General features: G+C 38.4%; 1 protein-coding gene across 6 annotated transcripts in view; it reads right to left on the reverse strand.

Moving 5' to 3' along the window:
• Positions 1–25,780, reverse strand: part of Ubap2 (ubiquitin associated protein 2) — a 118,858-nt gene that overhangs the window by 66,524 nt on the left and 26,554 nt on the right. For 3 of the 6 annotated variants that reach the window (XM_010619219.3, XM_033759027.1, XM_033759028.1), the window contains 3 exons: positions 22,368–22,404; positions 6,906–6,983; positions 4,264–4,374 (listed from right to left, as the gene is read on the reverse strand). In XM_010619219.3, the coding sequence (XP_010617521.1) occupies positions 4,264–4,374; positions 6,906–6,983; positions 22,368–22,404 (226 nt within the window). The remainder of the gene's footprint in view (positions 1–4,263; positions 4,375–6,905; positions 6,984–22,367; positions 22,405–25,780) is intronic. The other 3 variants (XM_010619220.3, XM_010619216.3, XM_010619218.3) reach the window with 1 other exon arrangement.

Below are 25,780 nucleotides of genomic sequence, written 5' to 3' on the forward strand. Positions count from 1 at the left end.
AGGGAAAAAAAAAAGAATATTAAGCACCACCCGACATGGTAGCCTTCTCCTATAATCCCAGCAATCTGGAAGGCTGAGGGAGGAGGACAGAAATCATGAGACCAGCCTGGGCAACACAGCAAGACCACATATCAAAATAAAAAATGTAAAAAGAGGTATCTTCAGTACCAGAAAATAAAATATATCAAGCAATATATACTAGTGGCACATCCCTATAATCCCAGCATTCAGGAAGCTAAGGCATTTTAAGTTTCAGAAATCTTTTGGGGGTTTTTTGTTTGTTTGTTTGTTTTTGGTACCAGGGATAGAACTCAGGTCCTTGCGTCTGCGAGGCAGGTGGCAGACCACTGAACTAAATCCCTGGCCCAAGTTTCAGAAAGCTTAAGAAAACCAGTAACATTATCCAAGTAAACTAAAATTCAAGTGATATAGCTGATATTTCCAAAATAGCAGAATTCAGCTTCAAAACCTTTTTAATGATTTTTTTTTTTTTGGCCTTCTACAAATATCTGATGAATTCATTTATTTAAGTAGATGTACAATGACTGGAAGCAAAAAAGTAAAAGTTAAAACAATTTTTCTACCTTTAAACTTTGATAAAGACTAAAGATACTGGCCAGGTGTGGTGATGTGTGCCTGTAATCCCAGCACTAGGGAGGCTGAGGCAGGAGGATCACTGTGAGTTCAAGGCCAGCCTGGGCTACAAATTAAGTTCAAGGACAGCTTGAGGCCACAACATGACCTTGTCTCTCAAAAAAAAGACTAAAGATACTGGCACTTGATAAGGTAGAACAATAACATATTCTTGAACATTTCTAATGAGCATTCCTCTATTTTAACCTTTCTACAAAGATATTTGATAACAGTTTCCAAGTTTTAACTGATGGACAGTTTTTTATTCAGCAACTCTACATTTAGGCTTTTATTCAAATAAAATAATCTGATAATTATCCAGACATTTATCCACAGACAAGAGTTAACAGAATGAGGGAGGGAGGAGACAGTCCCAAAACATATCATTTAGAACATTATCCAGCACATCCATAAAGGAAGCTCTATGCAGATAGTTATACAAATACACAAAGAGGTGCTTGGTGTAAATAAAGATCAGTGAACAGTGTATAATTAAATATTTTTTAAAGTTCAAATAGGTGCTTCTGTGTATGTGCTAAAGAAAGTAATAGTAGTTATCTAATAAAGACTTAATTTCACTTAATGTTTATATCTTTCTGCACTGCTTTTCTAATTAAAGCTATAGTTCATTTTTTCCAGATTAAAAAAAATTCCACAGTATAACTCAATTAATTTTTAAAAACCCTCAATTAAGTTCACTAATATGAATGCTGTGTATTACATAATTATTTAAGATAGAATCTTATTCTTATACGATCTTATAGCAAAAAATTCCAAAGGTTCTAGAAAAACTACACAAACTACAGTTGGCAAAATGTGTATACGCGTGTAAGTGTGTGTGTAATGTACATCTTTATAGAGCCAGACCTAAAGGTGTTTTATCATTCCAAAGTAGCCAGCTTTCTATGCAAAACATTTGAAAAAGAGAAACACCTCATCCCATTTTATTCAACAAAGGATATACCTCCAGCAAACAGCTTGTGAACTCTACACAAACGAATAACAATCCATTTATGGAGAGGAATTAGGGTATGAAACCTGTAAGGAGGCAGTTGGTCTATACCATCATAAACATGAAAGAGATTATTGCATTTTGCACAACATTCTTCAAATGCATGTATGCAGTATTTCAAAGTAAACCAGATAATTACAAAAAATATCCAAAAGATCTTCTGGCAACTTTTATCATCCACATTTTACTACTTGTAAACGATGTCTAAAGAAATCCTAAAAGGATTTCACATTTTAGTAACCAGAAAAGCAGCTTTGAAGGCTAGCTTGTTCAAAATTACACACCTTTGTGACAAGAACTACCAAAAAAATTTAGTAAAACCAAGCTAAGTATATTAATGCCAGGGACTAATACTTCTATTTTGTCACCCAAACAAAATATCATAAAACAAAAGCTTCACAGGGCCAGGGATTTAGCTCAGTGACTCCGCACCTGTCTTGCAAGTGCAAGGTCCTAAGTTTGAGCCCTGGTACCAAAAAAAAAAAAACGTTTCGGTAATGATGATCATGTTAAATATTTTCCTTTGAGACAGCTAACCTTTAACTTGTTCACAATAGGGCCATAATTTATATGTCTTGCTGCTGGGTGGCTTGAACCACCAGAGAGGTACAGCATGACTGCCCATCAGGCAGCTAGCTTTTAATTTTCTTAATAAAAGTGATTGAAACCGTTTACACCACCAGTGGTACAAGCTACCAGATAGGACAGTTATGCATGTACCACCAGTGATTCAAACTGGTGGGAACATGTTAAGGAGAAAAATTCATCCTTAAAAATAGGACAAGTGGGCCAGAGATTTAGCTTAGTGGCACCAGGCCTGCCCAGCAAGTGCAAAGTCCTGAGTTTAATCCCTTGCACAAAAATAAACAAACAGGACAAGAGCCAGGCACAGTGTTGCATGCCTGTAATCTTAGATAGGAGGCTGAGGCAGGAGGATCACAAATTCCAAGTGAGCCTTAGTACAATTCTGTCTCAAAATATAAAAAGTGCTAAAGATATAGCTCAGCACTTCCAGTACCATGGGGCAGGGGAGGGTGTCAAGAACATCCTACTTAACACCTTTTCAAGCTAGGAATCTTGTTTCAGAAGATCATGTTATATAATAGGGTTAGCCAAGAGAACAAGATGTTTGCCTCAATGACTTAGGAAACACTCTTGCTCCTAGCAACCCCATAGTGTTTATACTGTCACCCTGACCAATTAACTGCAGTAGTCAAGGGAAAAGTTACTACACCTGGTTTGCCCTAAAAGCTGCAGACAGCAACCAAGACAGAAACGAAGACAGTGGACAAAAGACTGATGCAGGAGGATCGTTAAGTCTGAAGACAGTGTGAGCTACACAGTGAGATGAGTCCGTGTCTCAAAAAAATAGAAGAAAAAAGAAAAGGATGCCTCATAGAATATCTTAAGTAAACAGAAATTCAAAAGGACTTTAATCTCTGTTTCTCCATTACTCTCAGCCCTCACCTTCAAACAAGCACACTTTTTAAAGGCTAGCCTGGAATATATAGCAAGAACTGTCTCAAAATATAAATAAAGAGAATGTATGATATGCAATTTCTAAAGAGAAATGGATTAGGCTAAATCCATTTCACAAATGGATATGGCTTTAGATGTACCCTTCTTAGAATCAAAAAGATAAGCATTACTATGCCTGTACATTCACCAAACTTTTTTTTTTTTTTGTACCAGGGATCGAACTTGGGTCCTTGCGCTTGCGAGGCAGGCAGCAGAACCACTGAGCTAAATCCCCGGCCCTCATTCACCAAACTTTAAGGTTAAAAACAAAAGGCTGCCAGGTATGGTGGTGCACCTGTAATCCTAGCACTCAGGAGACTGATGCAGGATGATCACCATGAATTCAAGCCCACCCTGGGCTACACAGTGCATTCAAGGCCACCCTGGGCTACATAGTGAGACCCTGTCTCAAAAATCTGAATGAAAGCATGCATACATACATTCCTGCATACAAATAAAAAACAAAAGGCTGAGGCTAGACACAGTGTTGCAAGTCTGTAACTCAGCACTATGGCAGGCTCAGGTAGGTGGACTAGAAGTTTGAGGCCAGTGTGGGCTATGCAGTGAGTTCAAGGCTGGCCTGAACTATTGTAGTATGACTGTCTGGAAAAGAACAAATAAAAAAGACAAAAACTTATTTTACTGCTGTTTGTGTGTGTTGATGTGTCTATGTTGAGCTGTCAAGAGAATGTATCCATAAAATAGTCACACATCAACACAGAGAAAATCTTGGTTGTCTGTTAGAGGTGTAACGATATTTAAGACCCAACTGAAAGGAAGAAACATGATCAGGATGGAGCCAAAAGTTTTTCAGGTGGTGAAATGTCCACAGGCCCAGACAGTTTCAGAAACTGTAAGGCTAGAATGCATCAGCAAATTCTCTTTCAAGTATTCAGTCATTTCAAGTTAGTGTTCTTGTGCTTGCTTTGGCAGCACAGTGCCTACTTCAGCAACACATATACAAGTTTGTATTCTTACTTAAAACAAATACAAGATAGAATCCCAAATCACCTGTACTCCTACTCCCATCCAAAGAGAAGCTCAAAATATATGAAACTGGAGACAAATCTTAGCATTACAAATCAATTAATAATACTTACTGTGTCTGAATTCCCTTCCAGCAATATATTAATAGCTTTGTTGACATCTCCATTACAGTCATGTAGGGCCACTATGCATTCATCCTGATTTTTCCCCGTCACTTCCATAAGCTATTCAAAGAATTGTCAAATGGTTAGGGAGAGCCAAAAAAGGACACTTAATTTTGAGATTTCTCTGTTTAAATACAGCAATTTACTAAAAACCAGTCTCAAAAACAAAAATGTAAAAAAAAAAAAAAGCTGAGAAAGTGGCTTAGTGCTAAAGCCCTGGATTCAATGGAGGATGGGGCACAACACAATACAGTGCATACAAAGTTAAAACCCAAAGTTTACAAGTAGAATTTTGTACTCCTGGATATGCTATTTTCTCAAAAAGCTTTAGCACGGTACTGTGTATAAAGTGACCACAGCTCAGTCCATTCTCTTTAGTAGGGGAGAGTAATTATTTAGCAATTCCTTCATTAAAACAGTCATAGATAGCTAGGCATGTTGGTGCAGGCCTGTAATCCCAGCACTCAGGAAGCAGAGGCAGGTGAACTGCTGTGAGTTCTAGACCAGCCTGGCTACACAGGGAGTTCCAGGTCAGTCTCAACTACACAGTGAGGCCCTATCACCAAAAAAAAAAAAAAAAAAAAAAAAAAAAAGGCTGGGGATTTAGCTAAGCGGTTCTGTGGCCTGCCTTGCAAGCACAAGGACCCGAGTTCAATCCCTGGTACCAAAAAAAAAAGAAAAAAGAAACAGTCATGGATGAGGCAAAAGTTTCTCAAGTATCAGTGCACAAATTCATGATTCTATTGTATTTTCATTACATTTCTTTTATTATGTACTAGTTAGCTAAAGTTTAAAACAACTTGACCCTAACATTCAAGAGATTTGTCTATGATCACAAAGCTAACTGATAAAAAAGACTGTCTAAAATGAAGGCCTCTTTTTAGACTACAGGACTGAGCCTCCATTTTCCTCTCCTCATTTTACCTCACAGAAAAAATTCTACCTACTCTATAGCTTTCCAGTGCTTTTGTGTTTGGATATCTACTAATAATACATAAATAATCCGAAAAATAAGAACCAAGATGGATTATGTAAAGGTGCAAATTTCCAATGACGAATGTCATTACATTGTATATCTTAAATGTACCAATAAAATTAATCTTGGGGGGCTGGGGATTTAGCTCAGTGGTTCCAGCACCTGCCCCACAAGCACAAGGGCCTGAGTTCAATCCCCAGTACCCCCCAAAAAATAATTTTTTAAAAAATAAAAAATAAATATATAAATAATCCATACTGCTTGCCACATGGAATTATTAAAATGACCAGTCAGCAAGAATATTTGCCCAGTTACTGGATAAGAAAAACCAATAGTCAGAACTTCATTCTGCAACTCTACACCAAAACAAATGTACAAAAGAATTCCAGACCAATGATCCATTTTGTATACTGCTATACTGCTATGCTATTCAGATAAGAAGCAATATATAAAGAACAAGCCTGGTCTCAAGCTGTTCCTGGGTCTCATTCCAGAGAATGAGTGAAGGGAAGGGACAAGGTCTCACTTGGTTATCCAAGCTGGTCTCAAATTCCTAGGCAGAAACAATAATCTTATCTTAAGCAAGTAGCTAGGACTACGCATATGCTACTATAAGCAGCTATGACTGTAATAAATTGTTTTTAGGGTCAAGGACTTAGCTCAGTGGCACTGCAACTGCCTCACAAGCACAAGGTCCCGAGTTTGAGCCCCAGCACCACATACATACATACATACATACATACATAAAGTTTCTATGACCTTTGAAGAAAATTACTATTAGTATATGGTTAACAACTATGAGAACAAAGAATCTACATAGTAAAGTAGTATACCATGGGACATCTGATCCAAAGAACAACTATTAGAAGACAACTACTGAGGAAGGGGCATAGCTTGCTTTCTTGAAATTAGTAAAGAAGCATATGAAATTAAGATTAATTTGTCAAAAAGACCTCTCATTAAAGTTTTAAATGAAGATAGTACAATTTGACTTTATACTTTTCCAAGTTTGAAATCACATTCATATAAGAAAAGGCAATCCAGTTCTTCCCTAATTTCCCAATGTACCAAATGTTATATATTTTGTATATAAAGTATAAGTGTGTTTTCACAAATGTGAAACCTAGTGTTTACAAATAAATACACATTAGTAACTCAAAGATTCTATTGTCAAGAGGACGAACATACTCCCTCACCTGGCTGCCAATCAAAGCATTTAGACATGAGTACAAAATATAGCACAGAGGACTAAGTGTCGTGGAGCACATCTATAATCCCAGCACTCGGGAAGCTGAGGCAGAAGGATCACTGTGAGACTGAGGCCACTATGGGCTACACAGTGAGTTCAAGGCCAGCCTGAACTACACAGCAAGTCCCTATCTCAAAGAAAAATTTTTTAATTAAAAATCTAGCAGAGGGGGCTGGGGATTTGGCTCAGTGGTTCCACCACCTGCCTCACAAGCACAAGATCCCAAGTATCCCACAAAAATCTAGCAGAGATATGAGTTGAAAGTAAGCAAGAAACATACTTCAAAACTAAAATCTCTAATGAAATTATTTTAAGCAAAATAAAAATAAAATACAAAAATCATGGTATCCTTTGCCAGAAACATACCTGTTTAACTTTAGCTTCAAAATCAGAATCATTCTTATCAAAGATCACTTGAGCAAGACGCATCTGTTCAGCTGTGGCCTGGAAAACACATATAAGTAGTAAAGATTTGAGCAACAAAAATGTTAGATACTAAACTCTGGGTCAAGTAGACAAAGCACTCAAGCAATAAGCAGTATATAATAGAAATAGTGATTAACTTAAAAAAAAAAAAAGATCCTGAATTTAGGTCTTTCAGCTGCATACAACCTGTTCAATAAGATAAGTAAGCATTTAGTTAAACAGGAGAAAGGATCCAGTCCTTTGACTAAATGACCAAAAGTTCTCTTTCATCTTCACTGATCATGAAGCTTATTTGGATTGTCTTTCCCTAGAAGAAAGGGTAGGGGAAACCAGCACAAGATAAAACAGAAAAATATCAATGGAGCTAGCCACAGTGGTACATTCCTGTAATCCCAGCTACTTGGGAGGCTAAAACAGGAGAAGCACAAGTTTTAAGCCAGCCTGGACAACTTATCAAGACTCTGTCCCAAAATCTAACCAAAAAGTAAATTTTCTTTTTTAAAAAAGCTGAGAGCTCCCAGCACTCAGGAGGCTGAGACAGGAGAATCGCTGCAAGTTCGAGACTAGCCTGGGCTACATAGTGAGTTCCAGGGCAATCTAAACTACAGGCCCTGTTTCAATACAATAAAAAAAAAAAAAAAAAAAAAAAAAATTATATGAATACTATGTTTTCTTTTATTTAATTTTTTGAATTGTTGTAATTTTTACAAAAACACCTGTCATGGAAACAATTGCCCAGATGCAAGCTTGCAACGAGCCCTGGTATCCAAAAAAGTCTGCAGGTGGGGATTTAGCTAAGTGGCACAGTGCCTACCTCACAAGCAGAAATCCTGACTTCAATTCCCAGTACAAAAAAAAAAAGTTCTACTGTCCAATCTAAAAAGGTAATCTGATCAGTTCTGACCAAAAGAGGCTATATTTAGCTGAAAAGAAAATATGTTTTTAATTGCTTTTGTAAACAGTTTCACACTTTTTTTTTTTTTTTTTTTTTACCGGGGATCAAACTTGGGACCTTGAGCTTATGAGGAAGGCATCAGAATCACTGAGCTAAATCCCCAGCCCAATTTCAGACATTTTTAATTTTAAAAAATTTTAAGCACTAAAATTAATCACCACTACAGAAAATGCTCTTCCAATTATTTTCTTCATTCAAAATCTATTTTGTTTTGGGGTGGTTTTTTTTGTTTGTTTTTTTTTTTTTTTTGTTTTTTGAGACAGGGTCTCACTATGTAGTTGAGACTGAGACTGACCTGGAACTCACGATGTAGCCCAGGCTGGTTTTGAAATCACAGGATCCTCCTGCCTCAGCCTCCCGAGTGCTGGGATTACAGGCCTGCGCCACCACGCCCTTCTTCAAAATCTATTTTGTTTTTGTAAATCAAATTACTAGCTAGGCATAGTGTTATGTATCTGCAATCTCAGCACTCAGGAGGCTCAGGCAGGAGGATCAAGAATGGTAGGCCAGCCAGGCATGGTGGTGCACACCTATAAACCCAGCACTCGGAGGAAGATCACTGTGAGTTCAAGACCAGCCTGGGCTACATAATAAATTCCAGGTCATCTGGGCCTGGTGGTGCATGCCTATAATCCCAGCACTTGGGAGGCTGAGGCAGGAGGATCACTGTGAGTTTGAGAACAGCCTGGGCTACACAGTGAGTTCCAGGTCAGATTCAACTACATCATGAGTCCCTATCTCAAAACAACAACAACAACAACAACAAACAAAAAGTTCCAGGTCAGTCTCACCTACATAGTGAGACCGTCTCAAAAAAAGGTAGGCCAGCCTGGGTTAGGCCTGAACTACAGAGTAAAACCCTGTCTCAAAACAAAACTTTTAACTTAAAATTACTGAATTGTTAAGGTTTCTTTCTGTGATATTTTAATTTAAAAACTATTATTGCTCTTTCACTCAATGACTTAATAACAATATATCTATTTGGTATCTTAGTTTTGACAAAGATACCATGACTACAATGAAAGGGAAATTAAGTGAGGGGTATACATGAACTCCTTGTCCTAACTCCATACAATTTTCTAGTGAGTCTAAAATTACTTAAAATAATTCATTTTTTTGGCCAGGCATGGCGGTACACACCTGCAATCCCAGCACTCTGGGAGCCTGTAAGCAAAGAGGATCATAAATTGGAGGACTTGAAAATAAAAAGGGGGATGGGGATGTAGCTAACTGTGAAAGCCCTGGGTTCAGTCCTCAGTACAGCAAAATTTCATTCATTCATTCATTAAAAGTTTATTAGCCGGGTGTGGTGGCACACACCTGTAGTCCCACCCCTTGAGAGGCTGAGGGAGGAGGACTGCTGGGAATTCAGGGCCAGCCTGAACTACATTTTTAAAAGTTTCTTTTTAAAATTACCCTTCTTAACTAAAGTCTTTATTAACTGCTAACACAAATGTATCTAAAACTCTAAACAGCTCACTGAATGATTTTTGAAGCAAAAATGCCACACACCACAAGGAACAAATGAATACCTTTTCTTCTTGGATTTTAATATATACTGAGCTAATTTCAAGTAATCTCACAAAGTGAGGGGAGAGTTGTTGGCACTTTTTGCAATGTATTACACTTTTCACGAGAACTTTCCAGCCTATGTGAATGAATAATTACACAAATTTCAGCACTTGCAGCCTGTTCTAGACAATTTAATGGTCAATTTTGTCATTCCAGTGTATGCCTGCTGTAACCCCAGTAGAACTGCTATACAGCTGCTACATCACACCCAGAATGATGGTTCTGCAGAAACTCAGTGTCCACACTGACAATTTTACCTCAGTACTTCTCAGTATATATAAGGCCCTTAAATGCACTCTCATTGTACCTACTGCACACAAGACAATCATTCTCCACCCTTACTCAGAAGTCCCACTGCTACAGCTGAAAGAACCATTGGCATGATAAATGGATACAAGAGGACAAAACTATAGAGGAAGATGAGCTCTAGAAATATGGTAGTACATTAGAATTTTAATACTGTGTAATGGCAACCTTTTCTGAATCAGAGTAGACCACTGAGTCAGGCACGGTTGCACACATTATAATCCCAGCACTCTTCAAGGCTGAGGCTGGAGGACTGCAGATTTAAACCCCACCTGGACAAACTGGTGGTTAGCAGGACCATGTATCAAAATAAAACGTAAAAAAAGAAGTGAGATGTAGCTCAGTGTTTAAGGCCCAGGTTCAATCTCAAATACTGCAAAGATAAATGAATGAATGAGGGCTAGGGATTTAGCCCAGTGGTTCCACTGCCTGCCTCATAAGCACAAGGTCCCGAGTTTGATACCTGGTACCAAAAATATAAAAAATTAATAAATGAATGAATGAACAAATGGAAGAAAACAGACCATTAGTAGCCATAAACTAAGCCTACATGAGTAGTTTTCCTAACACCAGTATCTCCATTCCCTGAGTCTCAGATTCAAAAAATGTACTTTACCCTAATTTAAAAATGCCCTGCAACTAGTCTACAAACATGAAAACAGCCATCAATATATGAAAGAACTTACTTTCTCAGTACTTTCCTAAAAATGGGCACTTAAAGAATAAGGTCATATTAATTAACAGAACTGACATTTAAGGGCTAGGGTTACAATTCATTAGTAGAGTATATGCCTGACACATCCAAGGCCTGGGGAAAGGTATCAAGCACCCTTTAACACTCCCCTCAAAATATAAGGCCCTGGGGTAAATACCAAGCAACATCCTCAAAAACGCATTTAGTTTGATTTTTATTTCTTAGATGACCAGTAAAAGTAAACTTTTTAATATGTTAATTCTGAGCTAGAGTATATCTGTGTGGCAAAGTACTTGCCTACCATGCAGGAGGGCCTGAGTTCCACCCCCTGTACCGCAATCAGTCAATATGAAAAGAAAAGTCATTAAATAAAGCATAAGACAAAAAAACTACTAAGCAGGAGCAGAGGACTCAGAACATCTCCATTTTACAACCTATACATTTTACAACCTGATTCAGGGCTGAGAGTGTAGTTCAGTGGACAGCATTCACCTAGAATAGGTGAAGTCTTAGGGTTTAATGCCCAGTACCACAAACAAAAAAAACAAAACAAAAAATGGGTTGAGACAAGAATCATTAATGAAGCAGGAGTGGTGGCATGCACTTGTAATCCCAGCACTCACGAGGCTGAGGCAGGAGGATTGCTGTGAGTGAGGCCTGCCTGAGCTATATAGTTGAGTTTAAGTCCAGCCTAAACTACACAGCAAGACCCAGTTTCAAAACAAAAAGAATCATTAATGAATGCTAACTCTAAAAGGGAATATTGTATAAGGAACAAGCTGTTTACCTGCGATTTTAAAATATCTCCCCAAAGACTATTAGTTGCTAGAAAACACATAACAGTAAATTAAAGGAAGTAGACAAAATCCAGATTGAATAATGAAAATCAACAGATTCAATGAGCCACACACAGACAGCTTAAGCCCCCCCATTTATGATGCTCCAGAAATATTCAGTGTTATCATTTACAGTTTACCCATCAGAGATCTACAACCTGAATCTAATCATGAAAAATCAAACACAAGTTGAACATTTTATACAAAAACTACTCTGTAATGGCCAGGGATTTAGCTCAGTGGTTCCGTCACCTGCCTCACAAGCACAAGGTCCCAAGTTCAATCCCCAGTACCAAAACAAAAGCAAACAAACAAAACCACTCTGTATTTGTTTGAAATTTCCAATATTAGGGAAGACAAAGAAAGATTTCAGGTTGTTCAAGACTAAAGGAAAATTTTAAAATGCCAATTAAGATATTGAAAGCCTAGCCCTTCCTCTCTCTCTACTTCCCAAATGCCACAAAGTGAGTGGTAACCTTGCCACCCACATTCGACAGGATGTACACAGCCACTACAGGCCCCAAGTAAAAGGAGGAAGTGAAGTGGAGAGGGACTGTAACCTCTGAAACAGCCTTACTATGTTTTCAAATATCTTATGCAGACATTCCATCAGATGCAAAGAAAAGATAACTCAGAATGGGATTACGGTGGCTAATAGCAATATGGTCCAGGTACGTCTTCCTTAAGGGATAAAACAACTATTACTCTCTCCGGAAGACTGTTTTCCTGCCTACTCTGTCTGGTCTTTCTCAGACTCTAGGAATGAGCCTCTCTTGCTCCATGGAACACAAAACATTTGGCCTCTGCATGCACAAAGTATGGTACTTGGTCAACGAAATAACTGAACGGAGGTTCTCTAAGGAAGATGCATCTAGGTTAAACGTCCTGCTGACTAGAACATCATGACTGTGGAGAGATGGAATGGCTGTAGCTAAAATGATTTCGGGCGACCAGAGGCCCGTTGACAGCCACTGATCTTCACTTTTGCATCTGGATCTAACTATAGAGAGACTTTTTGGAATGTGTTGCTTAGCCCACCTCTAGCCTCCACCAATGCTAAGGCCGAGAATGATGTAAGATCCAGTCCACACCTTATGGAAGAGCCTCCCTCAGGAGGCCAGGCCTGCTACCTGACACCTCCACCAGTGGGTATGGTAGATTTTCTGAGTAAGGACTTCTTCCTCCTGGGACTAAAAACACTGGCGTAACCCCTTCACAGTAGAACATGAATCCTCATTTCAGAACCATATTTGACTCAAAACAAACTTATTTTTTTTTTAAAGCAGAGGCATTATTTTATGTCAACAACTCTCTTACCCAACACAGTGAAATGACAACATAATGCTACTATAAAAATTATCCTTTACCAATTAGTACCGCTGATTCTTTGGAAAAAGAAATCAGATCAAACTCCCATGCTCTTCCAGAGAATAGTTCTTCCAGATGAGCTAAATATTTAACCCCAGGCTTAAAATTTGTTGCATATTTTATTAAACTCAAGTCATTTGGATGAAACAGAAAAAAAAAAATGCCAATTAAGTCAAACTGGGTAGTAATCTCAACTACCTGGGAACCTGAGGCAGGAAGATCTCAAGTTCTAGTCAGTCTGGGCAACACAGCCAGATCATGTCCCAAAATAAAACTAAAAAGGGCCGGAAGGGACAGCGATATAGCTCAGTGACTGAGCATTGCTCTAGCATGGTCAAGGCACTGAGTTCAAGCCCCAGCACAAAAGAAAAGAGGAGAGGAGAGAGGAGGGGAAGAAGGGGAGGGGCGGTGAAGGGAAAAGAAAAAGAAAAAAAGAGATGAAACACAACTAAACATAGTGAATATACTGGAGTAAAAAAAATGCTAAAATGCGATACTACTTAGAGTATTCTACATTATTGAAAAATTTTTTAAATGAACAATATAAAAACAAAAACTAAAAATAAAAAAGAAATTGAAATATGAATTATAGGAAACACTGTAGCAATTCTGAATTTATTTAACCTGATAGTTGAATTTTATTTATAAAAAACATCTTTGCCAGGCATTGATGGTGGGTGCATGACTGTAATACCAGTCATGGAGGAGGAAGCAAAAGGATCATAAATTTGAGGCCAGCCTAGATAATGTGGTGAATATATTAAAACATCTCAAAATAAAAATATAAAAAGACTGAGAATGTACCTCAGTCTCAACTATATAGTGAGACCTTGTCTCAAAAAAAAAAGAAAAAAACTAAAAACCCCATTATTACGGGCAATAATATAAAACAAAGTACTGTGTAAAAAGGCAGCCCTTATGAACTTCAAAAACATAAACAGAAAAGCCATCAAAAAACACAAGATTCCCAGGTAGCAATTTGTGACATGTGACAAAAGCAAACAATGAATTGCCTGACTTGTTGAATAGGAAAACCCCAAGTAGCCAAGAAATATGTAATGCTTATAAAATAAGGGCCAACTTGGGAATAACAGCTGAACTTATAAGGGTTCTGTCCACTACAACAGCAAGCTAACTGCAATGACTGCAGAAAGATTTACAGAGCAGACAACAACCATAAACTTCAAACCTAACCAGTTCCCATAATGCAGAAAATCCGTGAAAAGAATCAAAATTGAGCAACACATATAGAAAGAAAGAAAAGCGTTGGCATGGCAGCACATGATTGTAATCCCAGCACTCAGGGAGGCTGAGGCAGGAGAACCTCATGGGGAAAAGAATACAAAAGGAACAGAAACGGGAATCTCAGAAACCAAGCCTGCCTTCTCTAAGTCCAAGAAATTTCATAAAAATAGACAAGAAAAGATAAAAGTCAAAATAACAGTCAGAAGATAAAAGTCAGGTAATACAAGATAAAAAGAGTAAGGAGTAGCTAAGTGGAGCATGCCTGTGATGCCAGCATTCGGAAGGCTAAGGTAGGAGGAACACTGAGTTTGAGGCCAGCCTAGAATACATGGTGAGTTCCAGGCCAGACCCTGTCTCAAAAACAAAACAAAACAAAGCCCGTCGTGATGGCCCATGCCTGTAATTCTAATACTAGGGAGGCTGAGGCAGGAGGATCCCCCTGAGTTCAAGGTCAGCCTGGGCTGCACAGTGAGTTTGAGGCCAGCCTAGTGAGAAACTATCTCAAAAAACAAAAAGTAAGGAGCAGATTAATAATTCATCCCTAATGAAAACATGCCAGAAAAACAAGTAGAACAAAGAGAAACTACTTTTTGTTTCAAATTGATCCACAAGACACTTAGCACTAAAAAAAAGTCATTGATAAAGAAATCAACCAAATAACATCTGATAGAATACTATTAAGTTTTTCTAATTGTGACTTGAAGTTATAAAATTAATAAAGCAAAAAATATATATATAGCCATATCAAAACTGAAAATGAAGACTACACTAGGAAATCAATATAAAACTGATTTTTTTTTTTTTTTTTTTGTACCGGGGATCAAACTCAGGATCTCGCGCTTACAAAGAAGCAGAGAATTGAATTTTTAATAGTTAACATTCCAAGAAAAAAACAAACAGGGTGAAATGAGGGAACTTTTTTTGTTTGTTTTTAGACAAGGACTTGCTATGTTGCCCAGCCTGGTGTCTCAAACTCCTGGGTTCAAGGAATTCTTCCTCCTCAGTTGAGACTACAGGTACACACTTCTGAGGCCAGCAAGTGAGGGAGTTTTAAGTAAAAATTAAATTAACACAAGAAAAAGAAAGTACTAGGTATGGTGGCACATGCATGTAATCCTAGAACTCAAGTAAACTGATCCAGGTGGATCACAATTTCAAGCCTAGCCCTATCTCAAAAAAAAAAGAAAAAGAAAGAAAATTAAGGGCCCAGAATTTATCTCAGTGGCATTGCATCTGCCTTGCAAGCACAAGATCCTGAGTTTGATTCCCAATGTGGGGGGGAAGCTAAAAGGGCTGGGGATGTAGCCCAGTGCAAAAGCCCTGAGTTTAATCCTCAGTACAGCAAAAAAAAGAAAGGCAGGGCCAGAGATTTAGCTCAGTGATGCTGCTGCCTGCCTCACAAGCACAAGGTTGCAAGTTCAATCCCTGGTGAAAGAAAGAAAAGAAAAGAAAGAAAAGAAAGAAAGAAAGAAAAGAAAGAAAAGAAAGAAAGACAGACAGACAGACAGACAGACAGACAGACAGAAAGAAAGAAAGGGAAAGAAAGGGAAGGAAGGAAGGAAGGAAGAAAGAAAGGAAGGAAGGAAGGAAGAAAGGTAGGTAGGCAGGTAGACAGACAGACAGGAACAGAGGAACACAGAGTAATCAGAGACAAGAAATCAAAGAGCCAAACAATGACGATAGGCAAAAGATAATTCAACTTCAAGCAATTCAAATTTCTGAGGAAAAAGTACAGAAAAAAACACATACTTAAAAGTAAAATTCAAGAAAAATCTTGAAACAAAAAAAAACTTTAAATATGTGAAAGAAAACTGTACTTGAAAATATGAACCTCTAACAACCCATACTAAGATATTTTTTAAAGCAATGGACTCTTCAAAGCAAGCATCCATTAGGAATGCAGGCAAAAAAAATGGGAAGGGACACACAAGGTAAGAAATCAGATTATCAAAAACTTGTCAAGGGCAACACCCTCTGCAGAAAGAAAATACCTAAATGAGCCTAGAATTTATAGCCAACAAAACAATTTACAGCCACTAAACCAAAACTATACATTCAAGTATAAAGGGCATAAATTGTTATGAACACCAATGAAGTCAGGCAATACTAGTCCTGTGAATTTTCCCTGAAGAATCAAAAGAGCCACGGGGGTGGTGGAGTATGAGGACAGGTTCTGTGGTCCTGGCTGGCCTCAAACTTGGAATCCTCTGTCCTCAGACTCCCACAAACTGGGATTACAGGCATGTGCCACCACACCTGAGCCAAATGAGTATTGACTTTAATATTGTTGATGGTCACTACTAAACAAACTTCACTAGGCATGATGGCTCATGCCTATAATCCCAGCACTTGGGAGGCTTAGGCAGAATTGCCATGATTTCAGTCAGCCTGGGCAACATAGTGAGATCAAGATGAACGTGAACTACAATAGTGAGACCATCTCTTTAAAAAAGGCGGGGGGCGCTGGGGATTTTAACTCAGTGATTCCAGCGCTGCTTGGCGCAAGGGCCCAAGTTTGATCCCTGGTATAAAAAAAAAAAAAAAAAAAATAAATTTATCCCTGAATAAAAAAAAAAAAAAAAAATGTGGGAGGTGGGATTTAGCACAGTGACACTGCACCTGCCTCCTAAGTGCAAGGTCCTGAATTCAATCCGCTGTACCAAAAAAAAAGGCCAAATGGGAGAAAGTTTAATACACAGTGAGTACACAATATAGGCATATTACAATTGTTTACAAAGAAAAAAGACAGAGGAGAATCTCTGCTACTTCCAGATGGAACTAATCCAGGTGATGTGGTTCTCACAGCCAGTACCTTAAGCAGTAGTAGCTTTGCCAGGCTTTAGCTTGCACACTGTCACTTTTTCAATCGAGGACAACCTCAAGCAAGTAAAATATGCTTTGAACAGCATTAACTGAAACCAGAAGTGGAGGTGCACATCTGTAATCCCAGCTACTCAGGCAGGGTTGGGGCAGAAGAAACATGAGCCCTGCCTGAGCAATTTAGCAAGAATTGAAAATATTTTTTTAATTTTCTTTTTTTGTACTGGGGCTCAAACTCAAGACCTTATGCTTCTGAGGCAGGCACAGTGCCACTGAGCTAAATCCCCAGTTCAATTTAAAAAAATAATTTTTTTTTTTTGGTACCCAAGATCGAACATGGGTTTTTACACTTGCAAGGCAGGCGGCAGAACCACTAAGCTAAATACCCAACACTCAATAAAAAAATGTTAAAGCCTTGAGGGTGTAGCTCATGACAAAGTGCTTTTCTAACCAAAAACAAAGGTTGTATAATGTTAAGAATCATAGCTGACAATAGCTCCCCACATACAAAAAATGATCACAAGGCATTGTAAAAGTCAAGCAACAAGGAGCCATCTGTGGTGGCAACACCTCAAGTCACAGCACTCTGGGAGGCTGAGGCAGGAGGAAAAGTTTAATCCCGGTCTGGACAACTCAATGAGACACTGCATCAAAAATAAAAGTAGGTGTCAGGGATTTAGCTCAGTGGTGCCGCCACCTGCCTCACAAGCGCAAGGTCCCTAGTTCAATCCTCGGTACCAAAAAATTTTTTTAATTTTAAAAAATTAAAAAATAAAAGTAAAGGGATTTAGCCTGGGTATGGTGATGCACGCCTGTAATTCCAGCACTCGGGGGACTGAGGCAGGAGGATCGCTGTGAGTTCAAGACCAGCCTAGTGGGCTACATAGTGAGTTCCAGGTCAGTCTCAACTATACAGTGAGATCCTGTCTCAAAAAAAAAAAAAGTAAAGGGATTTAGCTCAGTGGCACTACAAGTACAAGGTCCTGAGTTCAATCCCAAGTATTAGAAAAATAAAATTAAAAAAACAACAACAAAATAAAGGTAAAAAGAGATGGAGATGTAGCTCAGTGCACAGGTCCTGGGTTCAATCCCCAGTACTGAACAGGGGGAGATGGACTATGGTTGGGAGATCCCTGGTTTGTAAAAGGACTGCAAACAGAGTGCCTCTTGGTTATGGAATATTTTCCATTAGTACTGATAAAGACGAAAGCCCTTGATAACAGTGATCTTGCTCCTGTGGAAAAGTCAGCTTAACTTAACCAAGCAGTTTCCTTAAAACATACAGAAAATACTTAATTAGATATTTGCTCCATCAATTGACTTCAACCCATTTGAATCAGAGGTGGAATAAAATTAAAATTTTTAAACTCAGTGGTTGAGGCTGAGTGAGTCATTCAAGACCCCAGGTTCAATACTCAGAACTGCAAAAAAAAAAAAAAAAAGTTAAGTAAATTCATAAAATTCTTACAGAAACAGAGATTAATGCCCACCTTGTTGTTCCAAGAGTGATATCTAGACATTTACACCCAATGTTTTATAACTTGATGCCACTAAAAGAACATATTATAAAAACAAACCAACTCTGGAATGAAGAGGGAACCAGCACCATTTCTGAGAAATTCAAAACAATACTGGAGAAAAGGCAGAGATTGCAGTAAATGTGGAGATGACCTAGTGGTAGTATTAGCGTTGTTTTCTTAGAATGTTACATGTATAAAGTGGGATAAAGTGAGTAACCTAGGAATACTCTAATTCTACCATCTCCCAGTTCTTACAGAGCCAGGATTCTCAATGTGGAAAAGTGATAAAGATGTAATAAAAAGTAGTTTAAAACTATCACGTTAACTCATGAGATAATTTACTTCAAAAAAATTTCTTCCCTGTTCATTGAAGAGCTACAAGAGCTCAATGACCAAATTAGTAACAATAAATATCCTCAGTTACCAGATTTAAATCACTAAATACCACTTCCCAGTAAAACAAGGAGACATGGGCCAGGGATTTAGCTCAGTAGTGCTACTAACTGCCTGGAAAGCGCAAGGTCCTGAGTTTGATCCCTGGTACCAAAAAAAAAAAAAAAAGGAGACCTTAGAGCAACGGCTGATTTCAAGTAAAAGCAGAAAATGTACAAGATAAGTCTGGAGTATTTTGTCCTAACAATTTATAAAGACACTGCCAATGATTACTAGGACCATGTTCCGAAGTACTCAAGAGCCAAACTGAAGCAACTTGCTCTAGCCAAAGACGGGCTAATATGAACTTCAAAAACAGTTAACCAAAGCCTAGCAAATGTTTAAATCACTAAGTTTATAATGATATTTTTAAAAATACTAATCATTCACCTTTGAAGGATGATGGGTAATCAATTATCTTAAAAATTGATAAATTGAGGGCTGGGCATTTAGCTCAGTGGCACTCCACCTGCCTTGCAAGCACAAGGTCCTGAGTTCAATCCCCGTTTTACACACACACACACACACACACACACCCCTGATAAATTGAGCCAGGAACAGTGAGTTCATGACCAGCCTAGGCTACACAGTAAATCCAAGGCCAGCCTGAACTACATAGTGAGAGCCTGTCTCAAAAGAAACCATCTATAAAGAACTATCATTCTATCAAACTTAAAATTTCCAATTTTCAAAAACTATGAGCAAGGAATGGTGGCACACACCTGTAATCCTAGCATTCTGGGAGGCTGAGACAGGAGGACTGCAAATTCAAACCCAGTCTGGAAAACTTAGTGATACCATTGGTTGGTTTGTTTGTTTTTTGGTACCAGGGATAGAATTCAGGTCCATGCGCTTGCAAGGCAGACTGCGGAACCACTGAGCATTTTAAATTCCCAGCCCAACCTTTTTTTTTTTTTTTTAAGAAATCCCACTATGTAGTTCAGGCTGGCCTTGATTTCACTATGCAGCCCAGGCTAGTTTTGAACTCACTGCTTTTACTCCTGCCTCAGCCACCAAGTGCTGGGATTATAGGTGTGCAGCACCACACCCAGCTGAGACCTGTGACCTTCTTTAAAGCTAAACAATTAAAAGGGCTAGGAAGATCAGTGGGAAGCCCTTGGTTCAATTCCTAGTACCAAAAAAGTCACAAAAAGAGAATTTCTATTTTATTGTTCAGAAAGGATCAGTTCTACTCCATACTGTCCCCCTAAAATATTTTACCCAAGCTTATACTGCTTGCCAGTGTTACAGGATTCTATTAGGTGTCTACTCTCCATTATTTATCAGGCAGCCTTGCAGAGAGGGAAAAAGCTACTTTAAATCTAAGAATGCTGCAATGGCAGTGTATAGGCTGATGATATGTAAGCCACAAGAAGGAAAGGAGGTAAAGAGAGATATTTCTGTCATTCATTAACTGAGACAATGTCAAGGATTGGGACACTGAGAATACACAAGCCACATTAAAGACCTGGAAAACCTGCGAGAGTCTGAAATGAAAAGAGGTACACAGAAAAATGTAAATTAAGCTGGGTATACTGACACATCCCTATAATTCCCAGCACTTGGGGAGGCTAAAGCGAGAGGATGGCAATTTTAAGGCTAGCGTCAGCAATTTAGTGACTTAGTGTCTAAAAAAAAAAAGGAGGAAAAGAGCTAAGAATGCAGTTCAGTATGAAGGTGCTAGGTTCAGTCGCCAACACCTCTCCCAAAAACTAGAAAGATGGAAACGAGTGTTGGGGCAAGAGAGACTTACAAGGTGAAAAAAGTCAGTAGTACATAAAGAAAATTATCAGAATTCTAAAGCAGGAAGAATATTTGTGCAAAGAAAATGGTCTGAGAATCTACTTCATTGTTACAGCACTTGACTAGCAGGGCAAGACCCTGGGTTAGATCTTCAGAACCAAAAAAAAAAAAGACATAAAATTATAAGCAAATATTACACACTAGGTAATGATATGCATGCTGAAGTGTCTAGGGGTATAGTTATAGTATATTAATGTCTAAATAAAACAGAAAATAAACAAGAACCAAGATATATCACGTAAAGGTATAAGATCTCAATGATAAATGCAACTGTATTTTTTGCTTTGAATGCACCAATAAATTTAATGAAAAAAGAAAGAAAGAAAATACGCGAGAATAATAGCTGGCTAAAGATATAATAAACAGAGAAAAGGTAATTGTGAATATGAGTGTCAACTCATAAATTTTGTTAAAGTATTTTCATAATAAAATGTAGGAGGTAGATATTTGAGCAGATGGAAAAAGAAGCCCTGAAGGAAGGCCATTAAATTAAGAGGGTTGGGAGGGAAACAATTAAACAATCAAAAACAAGGTGAAGAATGGTGGCACACACCAGTACTCCAAAGGCTGAGACAGTAAGATCCCCATGACTGCAAGCTGAAGGCCAGCCTGGGCTACACAGTGAGTTCAAGGCCAGGTGGAACTACATAATGAAACCCTGTCTCAAAAAAAACAATCTGGGAAAATGAAATCATGGACCACTTGTAGAAAATCACTCAATCGGTACATGAGTATCACTTCAAAAATGTGCCTGGTTCAAGACAATACAAGATAGATCAAGGTAAGGCTGGGGACGTAGCTCAGTGGCAAAGCACATACAATCACGAGGGCTTGGGTTCAATCCCCAGTACTGCAAAAATAAAAGACAAAAGCTAAGGATTCTGACTGAAATCCTTCTCAAAAAGTATTTAAAACTCACAAAGGGTGGCGGGGAAAGAAGAGCAACAAAGATCAGCTCTACAGGTAGTGATTTCTGTTGGTTTTGCAGTGCTGGAGATGAAATTCATAGCCTTGCACTTGCCAAGCAAGTACTCCAGCACTGAGTTACACCCCCAACCAAAGGCACTGATAAACTTCATAACTGCCTGAGAATTATTTGTGCTTTGTAAATGCATACAATTAATAAAAACAAGTCTTCCTTGACCTTATTAAGATATCCCATAAAATGTTAACAAAAAAGCTCTTGCCGGGTGTGGTGGTGCAGCCTGTAATCCCAGCACTCGGGAGGCTGAGGCAGGAGGATAACCGTGAGTTCGAGACCAGCCTGGGCTACAATGTGAGTTCCAGGTCAGTCTCAACTACATAGTGAGACCCTGTCTCAAAAAACCAAAAAAAAAGCTCTTCAATCAACAGAACCTGTTCGTTTTAAAATGAAGTTATTAATAGCCTCATGAATGCTAAGCACAAGCTCTACCACTGTGCTATACCCCTAACCCCTACGTGTTCCTATATTTTCGTTTTTATATTGTTTCTCCCATACATTTCTAACTATAAAGTCACTATTCACTGCCATATGTAAAAACTAATTACTGATTTACTGAAAAACCTAGCTGTTTCAGCATATGACTCAGTCTTTGCATTTCCCTGCAATGATGTCAAGTTTTATTCCTGAATACAAACTAAACTTCTGAAAGAATAGCTGATAACATGTAACAGCTGTAAATAGCACAGTATTGCAACACTAGCACTAGCACATTAAGAAATTCTAAATTTCAATCAGAACATTAAATTATTTTTACTTTCATACAAATACCCTTCTCAGTCAAGAAGAAAATTATGTATTCAATAAACAGTTAAATATTGGATATACAAAGCACCAAACATAAATTAAGAGTATAATAGGGAAGTTACCAGGCTGAGCTCTAGAAGTATCAAGAGGTCTGTACAGCTTGGGAAAAAAAAAGAGGAAAAAGCAGGGTCAACTGGTAATTCTAGGTTAAAACAAGGTTAGTGTACCCACCCCATTTCTGACATCCATCAGGCCAACTCTCAGATTGAAAGAAAGTTTGGCCAAGAAAATGAGCATTACTGTCTTTCTCTATATTGCTCATCCATTCAGATGACTTATCAAAAAGCTAACCTATTTACACAATAAAATGTGCTGACAGCTTTTCTACTAAGCCAATTTTTTATTGGATTTGACACCCAGAAAATGTGGAAAATATAACAAACTAGGGTCACTTTTTTAAACCATCATTATTCCCAACACCAAAAATAAACATTAACACAATCTACCAGCCTTTTTTTCCTTCAATGTTCAATAATTTTGCTCTAATTTGAGGTCTTTTCTCATTTGAACAAAACCAATGCATTTTCAATAACATTTTGAATTATAATTTTCAAATATTTAAATCACCTAATTTACATGGGATATACAGTAAGAATAAAGGTTACCACCTCTTGATCATGATCATGTATAATTTCTAATTCTTACAATTATCCTGTAAATATTACATGCCATTTTATATTTTTAAAGAGTTTGTATGTCCCCAAGACACTAGAGAAACACTAACCCAGTGATAAAACTTGATCATTAGGCATATGAAACAAATTCAGTGACTTAGGAAGACTGTCTCAAAATAAAAAATTGAAAAATAAGAGCCAGGGATTTAGCTCAATGGTTCTGCCACCTGCCTTGGAAGCCCAAGGTCCTGAGTACAATCCCCGGCACCAAAAAAAATAAGGGCCAGGGATTTAGTTCAGTGGTTCCATGCCACCTGCCTTGCAAGTGCAAGCACCAGAGTTTGATTTCTGGTACTGAAAAGGAGACACACAAGCATTCTCATTCTTTGGGCCAGGGATTTGGTTCAGTGGTTCTGCCACCTGCCTTGCAAGTGCAAGGGCCTGAGTTCAATCCCTGGTACCCCCAAAAAATTTAAAAATAAAAGGGATGGAGATGTAACTTGGTGGAAAGACCCCACATTTAATCCCTCCACACACAAACACTTCTATGGTATTTCTATCAAAAATGCATTATCTAACTTCAATCATGAGAAAATATCAGATAAATTAGAAGACATTGAACAAAATAACTGGTCTATAGTCTTCAAATATGTCAATGTCATGGAATGTTAAGGAACAGTACAACATACAAAGAGACTATGGGGCAGGTTTGTAGCTCAGTGTTCAGAGTGTATGCTTAGCATGCACTAGACAGGAGACTGAATTCTCAGCATAAAACAACAGAAAGAGACAGACTTAAGAGAACTAGTCTAAATACAGTGCGTGTTCAAGGATTTAGCTAAAGCCAGGCGTGGTGGCACATACCTATAATCCTAGCACTCAAGTGGGAAGCTGAAGCAAGAGGATTGCTGTGAGTTTGAAGCCAACATGGACTACATAGTGTGTTCAAGGCCCACCAGAACTACAGAGCAAGACCCTGTCTCAAACCTTCCCCCAAAAAAGGACTTAAGATAAAAAAGACACTACTAAAACAATTTGGTTTTTTTGGTTCTGGGGATCAAACTCAGGACCTTGTGCTTGTGAAGCAGGTGGCAGAACCACTGAGCTAAATCCCCAGCCCCTTATATATTAAGACAATTTGGATAAATATAAATGAAATGTTCTTTTATATCAAAATAAGACTTTGGAATAAAATGGCTGGGTGTGTTACCTCAGTGGTAGAGCTCTTACCTAGTAAAGACAAGGCCTTGGGAGTTCAATCTCTAATACAGAGTATAGAGGATGGGAGAGTGTCGGGGACACAGATGAACAGTCTCTTTCAGCATGCAGCTTGGATAGGTCATTTCAAAACACCTCTACCACCAGACATTTAGAAGTAGGCATCAAAATCTTACCCAATAAAGCCACTTTGTTCCCAATTTAAGGTTACTTCCTTAGAAATCACTTCCCAAATAAGAATGGGATTAATGAAAAAATAAGCATATAATTTTTCTTTTTGTTCCCCCTTTTTTTAATGGTGCTAGAGATTGAACCCCGGACCTCATGCATGCTACGCAGGCACTCTATCTCTGAGCTATACCCCGAAGCACAATATGAAAGCGCTCTCTGATAAATAATACAGCTCTTTTGAAAAATTCTCGAAATACTTTTACAAAAAGGAGTATTAAAAACCTGATGATCAGCCAGACACGGCAGGATACACTCCGTAGTTCCAACTACTCAAGAGGCTAGAGTAGGAAGATGGCTTCAGCCTAAGAGTTCAATGCCAACCTGGGCAACACAGCAAGAACCTATCTCAAAAGCAATAAATCTGGTAGGGCTGGAGATTTAGCTCAGTGGTTCTGCTGTCTGCCTCACAAGGACCTGAGTTCGATCCCCAGTGCCAAAACAAAACAATAAAAACAATAAACCTGGGGCTGGGGATTTAGCTCAATGGTGCTGCACCTTTCTTGCAAGCGCAAGGCCCTGAGTTTGATGCCCGGTACCGAAACAAAAAAAATGCTATTTCAAAAAGAATAAAACAGGTATGGTGGTGCATGCCTGTAATGCCAGCATTGAAGTTAGAGGACCGCTACATAGTGAGTTGCCAAGGCCAGCCCAAAGTAGCAAAAACCTGTCCCAAAACATTCTCTCTCTCTCTATCTTTGGGATATAGGGAATGCTAACCCTCCTCCAGCCTAGAGACAGAGTCTTTGGAAATCAGCTCACTTTCCTTGGGAGGGAAGAAAGGGGATACAGTTTACATTCCCAACATTTGATTTGGCTCTCCTTCAGAAGCTCACACTTCATTTTTACTAATTTGGTAAACAAAAGAATATAATGACTGTTTTGATATTTTTTATTTTGGGTTTTTTTGAGACAGGGTCTTACTATATAGTCCAGGCTTGTCTTGAACTCAATATGGAGCCCAAGCTGGCCTCAAATTCACAAGCACAAGACCCAAGGTCAGTCCCCAGAACTAAAAAAAAAAAAAAAGAAAAAAAAAAAAATTGAGCCAGGAATGTAGCTCAGTGGTTCTGCCACCTGGCTTGCATGTGCAAGGTCCTGAATTTGATCCCCAGTACCAAAAAAAAAAAAAAGAATTACAAACACCTGACACCACTCTTAGCTTGCTTTTATTTATTTTTTGCTGTTCTTGTTAATGATTAGCAAAGGGCTGGGGATTTAGCTCAGTGGTTCTGGCACCTGCCTTGCAAGCACAAGGACCCAAGTTCGATCCCCGGTACCAAAAAAAAAAAAAAATGATTAGCAAAGCTGTACTTCTCTTTTTTCTTTTTTTGGAGACAGGGTCTCGCTGTATAGTTCAAAGCTGGGCTTGAACTCAGTATTGTAGCCCAGGCTGGCCTCAAACTCACAGCAAT

This window comes from Fukomys damarensis, unplaced genomic scaffold (assembly GCF_012274545.1).
Source record: "Fukomys damarensis isolate Sample0158 unplaced genomic scaffold, DMR_v1.0_HiC HiC_scaffold_36, whole genome shotgun sequence".
In the NCBI taxonomy this organism is placed as follows: Eukaryota; Metazoa; Chordata; class Mammalia; order Rodentia; family Bathyergidae; genus Fukomys; species Fukomys damarensis.